General features: G+C 47.0%; 2 protein-coding genes across 2 annotated transcripts in view; one reads left to right on the top strand and one right to left on the bottom strand.

Moving 5' to 3' along the window:
- rabep2 (rabaptin, RAB GTPase binding effector protein 2) overlaps window positions 1-1,540 on the top strand; it is a 6,537-nt gene extending 4,997 nt beyond the window's left edge. Inside the window, exons 11-12 of the mRNA XM_076137046.1 lie at window positions 265-381; window positions 482-1,540. Coding sequence (XP_075993161.1) covers window positions 265-381; window positions 482-586 — 222 coding nt within the window. The 3' untranslated portion in view covers window positions 587-1,540. The remainder of the gene's footprint in view (window positions 1-264; window positions 382-481) is intronic.
- Window positions 1,541-2,164: 624 nt separating this feature from the next.
- The window catches only part of atp2a1 (ATPase sarcoplasmic/endoplasmic reticulum Ca2+ transporting 1), a 13,374-nt gene continuing 5,538 nt past the window's right edge, over window positions 2,165-10,000 (bottom strand). The window contains exons 7-25 of the mRNA XM_076137006.1: window positions 9,953-10,000; window positions 9,756-9,841; window positions 9,178-9,333; window positions 8,877-9,018; window positions 7,764-7,930; window positions 7,235-7,323; window positions 7,049-7,151; window positions 6,789-6,920; window positions 6,427-6,552; window positions 6,120-6,338; window positions 5,745-5,856; window positions 5,411-5,634; window positions 5,059-5,279; window positions 4,350-4,552; window positions 4,176-4,261; window positions 3,943-4,076; window positions 3,481-3,598; window positions 3,013-3,130; window positions 2,165-2,269 (exon numbers count right to left, since the gene is read on the bottom strand). The exon at window positions 9,953-10,000 is cut by the window's right edge and continues 33 nt beyond it. Of these exons, the coding sequence (XP_075993121.1) occupies window positions 2,259-2,269; window positions 3,013-3,130; window positions 3,481-3,598; window positions 3,943-4,076; window positions 4,176-4,261; window positions 4,350-4,552; window positions 5,059-5,279; window positions 5,411-5,634; window positions 5,745-5,856; window positions 6,120-6,338; window positions 6,427-6,552; window positions 6,789-6,920; window positions 7,049-7,151; window positions 7,235-7,323; window positions 7,764-7,930; window positions 8,877-9,018; window positions 9,178-9,333; window positions 9,756-9,841; window positions 9,953-10,000 (2,495 nt within the window). The 3' untranslated portion in view covers window positions 2,165-2,258. The remainder of the gene's footprint in view (window positions 2,270-3,012; window positions 3,131-3,480; window positions 3,599-3,942; window positions 4,077-4,175; window positions 4,262-4,349; window positions 4,553-5,058; window positions 5,280-5,410; window positions 5,635-5,744; window positions 5,857-6,119; window positions 6,339-6,426; window positions 6,553-6,788; window positions 6,921-7,048; window positions 7,152-7,234; window positions 7,324-7,763; window positions 7,931-8,876; window positions 9,019-9,177; window positions 9,334-9,755; window positions 9,842-9,952) is intronic.

Here is a 10,000-nt window from a genome sequence, read left to right as displayed (position 1 = left end):
ACACACACACACTCGTAGTACCACTGGCACAAAACAGGAAGCTCTTTTTCCACTTGTTGCCATGGCGACTCATCACTATGAATGTTGTGAAATCGGGCTCCGTCGGCATTCATTCTGATCATCATTCAACCCTTGTAAAATACACAATGATGAGTCATTCTGCAGTTTGAGCCCACGTGTGATCAACCAGCCTCTTTTTAAACCATCACACAGCTTTGGAGTGGGATTTTGAATGTTGTGTGTGTGTGTGTGTGTGTGTGTCAGGCGGCCTTGCAGCAGCAGTGTTTGGAGCTGCGCAGCCAAGTGATCAGCCTGCGCTCTCAGGTGGACACCAGCCAGACGGTGCAGAGAGACTTCGTCCAGCTCTCACAGTCGCTTCAGGTACTTGGATGGTTGATGATGAGGTCGATTGTGTATTTTTGGGTCATGTTTGACTCTTCTGCCCTCTGTCTCACCCCCCCCCCCCCCCCTCCCCCTGTAGGTGAAGCTGGAGTTGATCCGCCAGGCTGACAGTCTGGACCAGGTGAGGGGAATCCTGGGGGAGGGAGTGAGTGAAGAGGATTCACCGCCCGCCGACGCCTCGTGAGAAAGTGGCACCGGCAACCAAAGAGCTCAGATGAAGCCTGGCGCCGTTCAGTGAGCGACCGATAAGAGGCGCAACCTCAAGTAACCGCGGCAACAGGGGATAATGCCACAGTTTTGAATGAACACTGCCAACACTCGGGACTTTGTAGAAGCATCAGGTTTTAAGGTTTTTTGTCAGGTTGTTGCTTCCACGTTGACCAAACTAATGGTGGATGTAAGTGAAACACCTATGACACTATTAACTATTACAATGCCTTACATTCCCTTTAGCATAGATGATGTCATAGAGTTCACTTTTTTCCTGAACTCATGAAGAACTTATTTACTCAAACTGACACAGCGCCTGCAAAACACTGAAAAGCAGAAAGGCCTGATTTATATGCAAACTAAATGATGTCAATGTATTGTGGACCTGCTTTATGACAGAATGGGAGGAGTTGTGGGACCTGGAGACGCCGGTGCAATAACACACAATGAAGTTACACGTTTGTATCTTTGAATAGAGTGACAGCTGAGTCACGGAGGCTCTATTCCGTATATTCTCCCCTTTACATCGAGGTTGTTCCTGTTCTTACTGTAACCTTTACTCTAAATAACTAACGATTAAGACAGAAAGAGGATTGTGAAACACATCTGTCCGTTATGTTTAATGTTGAAATGTCTCACAGTTAACCGTCATTTTTGGAAGTCGTGCTTTTAATGTGCATCCCTGGTAATAACAAACTGATTTATTAAGTCCATTTAAACACACACAACCATTTTTATATGACCTGGAAAGCACAAAGTAGAAACATCATTTTGTTCTTTCTGCAAATGAAATGAGTTTGTTTTTTATTGTCGGGGTTTCTCAACCTTGAATTCTCTTGATATGTCGCTCTGTGGCACATGTCTAAAGGCTTATATATTTATGTTTCATGTATATTTCATTCAAATAAATGAGGTATGTTTATAAAGTCTTCACAACAACGGATTACCTTGTTCCACTTTGAGGCCAAACATGGATCACCGGCCTTCAAAGGTTGAGGAACCCTGAGCTCCATCACGCCTCAGCCGAAGGATTCATTGGATGTACAGTACTTAAACACAATATGGTTTTTAAATGTGACTGGGGGGAAAAAACATGAACACAAAATCTTTACTTGAAATGTGATGTGACTGAATATTTCATTCTAACTCAGCAGCAGCAGTCAGATAGAAACCACACACACACACACTTGAGTGTATTCACAGTAAAGATGGAGGAATAATGCGTAACGCTGTCGGGGCTCTGATGACTTTAATCATTGTTGCTGTCCGAGGTGTTATTAACCCTTCACAGCTCCTTCATTAAGGTCATGACACGGTGCTGTCAACACCAAAGTATCCACAACAACAATAAACAGAAACAACTAATAAAACACTGAATCCTCTAAGTTTGACACTTTCTTTATTACACATCTGTATTCTTTAAGAATAGACTCAACACAATAGTTTTAATAACTCTTACCTATATATTCATCTCAGTACATACACAGAAAAAATATTTCTCAGCTTTTTTTGTTTTTTAAGATGTTTTTCCTTTCTATTCATGCCTCTTATTGATGACGTCACAGTCGGCACACACTCTTTTACTCTCGGTGAACTGAAGCTTTGCTCTGTCACCGTCCCTCATGATCCGTTCGGTCACTCCGCCTTCAGACTTTCCCTGCAGGGCCCAAGAGGAACTCGTGAGTTTTGAGGTAAAGACAGCGTGCTGAGGTTTGATTTGCATTTCATCTTTACGTTGTTCAATTTCAGTTGGTTGTCACTCTCATACTAAGACTGATCTGAGCATCCCAAACATGAAACCACTTGAGTTTTTGCCTCACAAACAATAATGGACACTCGTGAATATAACTACTATGAAAATCCCTCCAGCGTTGGTAGCAGAGACATGTTGGATTGAAAACTGCAACGCAGGTTTAAACTGCATTGTCAGAAAGGGAACGATGAGAAGAGCAGGAAGATGAAATAGGAGGAGAGAGTCAACAGAGATTAGAGGGAGGAGGGAAGGTGGAACAGCATGGTGAAGAGGAGGGGACAAGCATTTCATAGGGAGGCAAATTATCCAGAACCTTCATTACATTACATTACGATCATTTGGCAGACGCTTTTATCCAAAGCGACTTACATTACATTACCACCCTTTGCAGAGGGGGGAGCAATTGAGGGTTCGGTGCCTTGCTCAGGGGCACCTCGGCAGGGGCTCGAACCGGCGACCCTCCGGTTCCCAAGCGGAAGCACTACCCACTGAGCCACTGCCTTCACTTCATCATTTAAACAAATACTTCAAAACAAATGTCACAGCTTCAGGAGGAATATTTATCTTTATTAATAAGCTGAAGGCTATGTAATGAGGCGCGCGCTGTGTGTGTATGTGTGGGCGATTGAGTTTGGCGTCCAGCTTACCTTCCAGATATGTGCGAGCCACGAACTTGAGAAGCTCGTCGAGCAGGATGACCGGGATGGAGAGCTTCAGCACTATGAGCCACTGCTCCACGTTCAGATGAGTCAGCTTGAAGATCATCTGCGGTACAAAGCGTGCATGGCTTCAATCTGACTAACCGCCACTCTGCTCCCATACGAAGGAGTTCACACTAACACATGGGTATAGATAGGTAAACAGATATAAATCAACTCGTGTCAGTGTTTTAATAATTATAATAATAATAATCTGTTGTTTTCTTTACAAGCGAATCGGCCCCTGGAAACGAATCTGTTTGCAATCAGCGATGCGTTATTCATTAGTGTTAAAGGAATGAGATTACAGGAGGGGCATTTGTGTGTGTGTGTGTGTGTGTGTGTGTGTGTGTGCTGATGCAGAGGGTGGAGCTCTGGGTGGGAGGTGGATGTTTGTTTTTGGTGTGCAGGACTCACGGGTAGGGGGTCGACGTAGATGATCATGAAGTGAAGGGACATGGAGAGGCTCATGGCAGCCACCAGCCAGCCGTTGCTCCAGGGGGGCATGCGCACCAGGGACTGGTTCTCAGACAAGCTGGGGGAGGGAGTGAGGGTAAAGGAGGAGGAGGAGGAGGAGGATGGGGTCAGATGAGGAGGAGGCATTAATGCATGGAGAAGCATGTGAGCGCTAAAATGCAACTTTCTTGTTTCTGCACTGAGGAAACACTCATGTCACGGTCATGTTAGACGTAATGTCATTCTCCTAATTATCCTTCAAAGCAAGAGAATGTAACTGCTGATCAGTTTTAAACACTGTAACGGCACTTTGAATTTTCCAATATTCACGCTGTTAAGATGTTTCCGATTCAAAGTCTAAGCGTTGGAGCGATGGATGTGTAACAGGGGCTGCAGGTGTGCGAGTTGATGTTGTCGCCGGACCTGTTCAGAGCGTTGCACATCTCGATGGTGACCAGCACAGACAGAGCCATGGTCATGGGTGGAGCCGCCTCAAACACCTCGCAGAGAACACCGTCAAAGTCCTCGTTGTCCTCGCTGCACTGCATGAAGTGTGACTGGAGGGGGGGAGAGGTTTTGTTTGTATGTAATGTGTTTTCTTTCTGGTTACTTTCATAGGCCTGAGCCACAAATGTGTGAGAGTGTGAAATACTAACCAGTTGGTAGAATGTGACATTGGGGCCGTCGTCACTGTACAGGAACCACCAGGCTGCAGCTGCAACGGTGGCAGCGCCCACATAACCTGGAAGAGAGATTACTCTGTTAAAGCAGGTACTTAAATGCAACACGGGATGAAACTAAGTGAAGAAGAAACTGTGACTATCATGTACCTCCAATTGTCAAATATCTGAAGAAGAGCCAGGCGGAGATGAGCGGCTCCTTGGGGGAGCGGGGGGCTTTGCCCATGATGTCCAGGTCAGGGGGGTTGAAGCCCAGCGCTGTGGCAGGAAGTCCGTCAGTCACCAGGTTGACCCACAGCAGCTGGACGGGGATCAGCGCCTCGGGCAGACCGAGGGCGGCGGTCAGGAAGATGCTGAGTGTGTGTGAGGAAGACAAAATGATTTTCTTGTCAAAATAGAGTCAGGACACATCCCACCTGTCCACATTCCATTAGAAGTCATATTGGTAGAGATATAATGGCAATGTAACACTTTTCAAGGCAGTGAGCACAACAGAGCACTAATATAGAACACACACTTGAGCCACTGTTTCACACTGTCTGACACTGGGATCCAACACACACATTTGCTTGCTCCATTATTCAGAAAATAGCGCATTGTTTCTGATCACTTGCCACGTACATAATGCACAAGCATGTGTGTTTAAAACCTCATAAATAACAAGAATCTCTTATTTGAGCAAATGGGGATAAATAAACTCCAATACTCTGAATGTGATGAACCCCATAAATGCAAGTGGAGTGGAATGCAGAAAGCAGCACAAAGTAAACAACTATACAAGTACCTACATTTGTTTCACACTTGATAAAATAGTCTGAACTCAAAATCCAAATCAAATCAGCCCACTAAGTGATCTCACCAGACGACCTCGCCCACGTTGGAGGAGATGAGGTAGCGGATGAACTGCTTCATGTTGTTGTAAATGGCTCTGCCCTCCTCAACAGCAGACACAATGGAGGAGAAGTTGTCGTCAGCCAGGACCATCTCAGAGGCAGACTTGGCAACGGCAGTGCCAGAGCCCATGGCGATGCCAATCTCCGCCTTCTTCAAGGCGGGGGCATCGTTCACTCCATCACCGGTCTGAGAGGGAGAGAGGAGTCGAGAAGATGCAGGTGATCAACTACACAATGGCTCTTTCTTTTTTTGGCTCGTTCGAGTCGAGGTGGAAATGGCGTCCTAGAGTAATCTCAAGGTTCTTTTCCTGTCCTCACCATGGCCGTAATCTCATCGAAGCCTTGCAGGAACTCTACAATCTTGGACTTGTGTGACGGTTCCACTCTAGCAAAGCAGCTGGCCCTGCGGACGGCGTTCTTCTGCTCATGCGGAGACAGATCATCAAACTCTCTGCCGGTGAAGGCCTTGTTGGTGACGTCCTCGTCCTCGGCGAAGATGCCGATGCGACGGCAGATAGCCACAGCTGTGCCCTTGTTGTCACCTGGGGAGGCAGAAATGGAAATTTTGAATGCTGTGCTTGATGTCAGATCACTGAAAAATGGTAGAGGGTTAGAGAGAGGAAGGTGGAGACTGTGAGGTGAGTAAACTGACCAGTGATCATGATGACACGGATGCCGGCAGCTCTGCACAGCTCGATGGAGCTCATGACTTCCTTTCTAGGGGGGTCCAGCATGCCCACGCAGCCCACGAAGGTGAGGTCAGTCTGTGTGTGCAAAACCATTTCATTTAGAGCAACATGCAGGGTTAAATACTGCAAAAAGTACTTAAACTATCTCCCTGTTGTAGTCAGTAACCAAGCAACCACGCATCCGTGATAGTGTTTTTAATTATATTGGCGACATTTTAGAATTATACATAAATAATGAACACATTACACTAAACTATCCAGAGTCCATTTTTCTAAACATACCCTGTGATTTTATCTCTTTATTTCCTTAATCTTTTTATTCTTCCTTGCTCACTCACCTCATAGTCAGCAAACTTGGTGGCATCCTCCAGGTTCATCTGCTCCCGCCTCAGAGGAGCGTCGCAGGTTGCCAGAGCCAGACAGCGGAGCGTGTCCCGCCCGGTGCCCCACTCCTTAATGACTGACAGGAGGTGGTCTTTGACAGATCCGGTCAGGGGCACACGGGACGTTCCCACACGTACGTACGCACAGCGGTCGATCACGCCCTCTGGGGCTCCCTGGTCACACAGGGAACACAATGATGTCAGAGATATTTGGCTTATGACTTTTGAAGCTGAATCCCATTTGTGGTGATCGTTTACTGACTTTGACAAACATCTTGTTTCCCACAGGCGCTTTGGCAGACTTGGCAGGAGAGCAGTACACCGACATGGACTTCCTGTCTCTGGAGAACTCCAGGGTGAACTCCTTCTTCATCAGCTGCTTGATCACCTGGGAGAATTGAGAATAATGGCAAAACATTACAAATCAACCCAAATCATTAGAGCCTTCTTTATGATATCATTTTTAAATACGTAATGATGAATTGAAGTTGTGCGCCTCATTCTCGATTGCCTCCTAGTTTTTATCTGAACTGGTTGTTGGTTGACCCCTGAGTTGAGCAGATATACTGCAGCTAAACATGAATGTAAGCAGATTCCAGCTGTGGGGCCGAGTGGAGGACTTACAGCACAGCAGGCGTTTGCCCTCTCCACGTTGGACAGGCCGCGCACTTCAGTGTTGAACACGTTCATCTTCTCCACCAAGCAACACAGAGCAGTTTCAGTGGCTTCACCCACTTTCTCATAAATGCCTTTGGACTGCATCACACAGGAGAGAGAGAGAGAAGGAAGAGAGAAAGAGAGGAAAAACATCAGCGCTGCATTCAGTCAGATTTTTGCTGCTACATCTCAAACACACACATAATATAAGTGAATCCTCTCCTGACCTCGTTGTAGTCCAGAGAGGAGTCGTTGCACAGAGCGCAGATGGTCGCCAGCTCAACCAGTCCATCATACTGGTCGCACCGCACAGAGCTTCCATGCTTGGTGCTGAGAGGAAAAGCAGCACCAGCAGTGAGTAAGGGCGCTGTGGTTGAAGCGAGAGACATGAATGTGTGTTTGTGCGCACTTACACTTCTCCCTCGGGGGTGTACTTTGAGCCGGAGATGTCAAACTGTCCGAGTGAGACGCTGTCACCGTCCAGTTTATCAATGATGAACATCTGTGTGGAAACGCAGAGATAACCACAATTACAGACTTTGTAGATTTGAATGAAATGTGTACAGTAAGTTAGATATCCTCTCCTGTGCGTCTTTACACACAAAAACCTAGAGGGAAAAATAGTAGTTTTGGACCGATTGCATATTCCTCGTTGTGTTGAGCTCATTCTGGCAGTCAGCATTGCATATAATACATAGTTTCTTCCAGGAGACCCTCAGTACTGAAGGTGTAACATTCACAGGCAAAAACCAAGGCAGAAACCAAACGCAAACTAAACAAAGACGCCTCAAACGTTCAAATGTAAGCCTTATTTATAGTTGTAGTTGTTGTTGTGGACAGTCAGAGTTAGGGTTTGTATCCAAGACCCCTGTACTGGGACCACTCAGGCTTAAGTTGTTCATTTGTTTGCATGTGACCACTCAACTTCTCCTCTGAACCCACCTTAGTTACACACATCTGGTTGGTGGTGAGGGTGCCGGTCTTGTCGGAGCAGATAACTGAGGTGCAGCCCAGGGTCTCCACAGAGGGCAGGCTTCTGACGATGGCGTTCTTCTTGGCCATGCGGCGCGTTCCCAGAGCCAGACAGGTGGTGATGACAGCAGGTAGACCTGAGGAGAAGAGAAAGACGACCAGGAAGATGAGGACCGACATGAGGGACAGGGGAATGCTGACCACATCTCTGTTCAATACTAAATGGTGTTTGGGCAAAATGAAAGGACTGATGGTCACAATGCAGTAGTTGGAGCACACTCGCACTAGTCTGTCCTGCAAGAGATTCCTGTGGCCCAGGCTGCTGCGAGCCCTACGGTCCATCTGTTCAAGTTCTTGGCAAAAAGAAGTGCATTGGAGACGGTCTGGAACTCGTCCAGTTTGGTGACATTATAGTTGCATTTCTGCAGATGATGTTCTCCTTTTGGCATCATCGGACTGCTGCTATCTGATGTACGAGGGAGTGTGATGCGATCAAGCAGTGTGAGCTGCTCCAAATGAGACTTTATGGTTCCCAGAAGAAACCTGGACCCGTCAGCTGGTAAGTGAACTGGAGTGCCAAGTGGAAGAAATCCATTTATTTCAGGATCCCAATTCTAATAATAGGATATAATAACAAGATGGAACAATGATCGCCCAGTCCCCTTGTAAAGACACAGCTGAATAACAATGCAAGCTCTCATTTGTGGCCAATGTTGAGGTAAAGTGACCCTGGAAGAAGAATCAGAATATTCACAGCTGCAAAACCTTTAAGTTAATGAACAACAACATCAAAACACGCAGACAGATCATACCTTAAAGTAATGGTTCTCAATAGAGTACAGCATTGCATATTTGCTCATTTGCTCCATTAGGAGTGTTTAGGTCCAGTTGCCTTAGAGGAAAGTCAAATGATTTGTGTCCTTGCCGTTATGAAACCACAGTAAACCTGTATGGTATTGTAAAGCTCAGCTGAGTAGTTAATTTTTAATGGACTGCAGCTGCAGCATCATGCAGTGGAGCTATGTGAAATCCACCTTACACATGATAACCTTTTAGATGGAAGTGATGAAAGCCCAGGCTTACCCTCAGGAATGGCAGCCACAGCCAGAGCCACAGCAATCTTGAAATAGTAGATAGCGCCGCGGAACCAGGAGCCTCCATGGACGGGGTCGTTGAAATGGCCAATGTTGATAATCCACACCGCCACGCAAATGAGGGAGATGACCTGAGGACAGGAGGTCAGGGGGTCACAGGGTCAGACCCCAGCTATGGTTTGGTTTCAGTCGTTCATGTTAACAAGGGGATTTATTGTTTGAAATGATCTGGGGTGAGACAGTTTTGGAAAACCTTTAAGTCAACTTCCCAGCCTGCCTCCGTCGCCCACCTTGGAGAGCTGCTCCCCAAACTCGTCCAGCTTCTGCTGCAGAGGGGTTTTCTCCTGCTCAGTCGCCGCCATCTGGTCACGGATCTTACCGATCTCAGTGCTGACGCCGGTGGCAACGGCAACACCGGTGGCTCTGCCAGCAGCGATGTTGGTGCCCTGAAGTCACACGAAAGGAGAGAACAGAGGCTCTCAGTCTAAAGTCAGTCAAAGAGAGTCATGAAGGCACAAATGTATCCTTCTCTGACTGGACTCAAGAAGAAGACCCTTGCAATCTTTTTAAAATGTCACTGATGGGCCATACTGGTTTTAAAAATAACACACCTTCACTCTTTCATAGAATGACAGCCAACACTACTCATCAATCCAGCTTCAGCAGGAGTTTACAGTATAGAAGTGGTTATGTTTGTGCTGAGTGGGAACTGAGAGGAAGGATGAGAATAGAGCCGGATGGAGGAAGTAAGATGGCTGGAGGGTCACAGATGATCATTAGACTGCTGTGCAGGAGCAGACAGTGTTACAATGTGCTCAGTTGGGTGGGGGGGGGGGGGGTAATGGGTGGGGGGGCGACAGGGACTCACAGAGAACAGCATGTTCTTCTTGTCCTGGTTGACAGCTCGGGGGTCTGGGACGGCATTGGTGTGCTTAATGACGCTGACAGACTCACCTAGGGCACAGAAGTGTGGGCGGGGGGGGAGGGGGGTCAGAGGGAGAAGCAGACATCAAGCTGACATCTGCCTGTCTGTCTGTGTCTGTGTGTCTGTCACCCAACACCCACCTGTAAGAATGGACTGGTCAACGCGCAGTGTTGTAGATTTGATGGAGA

Source organism: Genypterus blacodes, unplaced genomic scaffold (genome assembly GCF_046128005.1).
Source record: "Genypterus blacodes isolate CSIRO-AG114 ecotype Tasmania unplaced genomic scaffold, CSIRO-AGI_Gbla_v1 ptg000291l_1, whole genome shotgun sequence".
In the NCBI taxonomy this organism is placed as follows: domain Eukaryota; kingdom Metazoa; phylum Chordata; class Actinopteri; order Ophidiiformes; family Ophidiidae; genus Genypterus; species Genypterus blacodes.
Note: the sequence above shows the minus strand (reverse complement) of the source record. Positions and strands in the feature narration are given on the sequence as shown.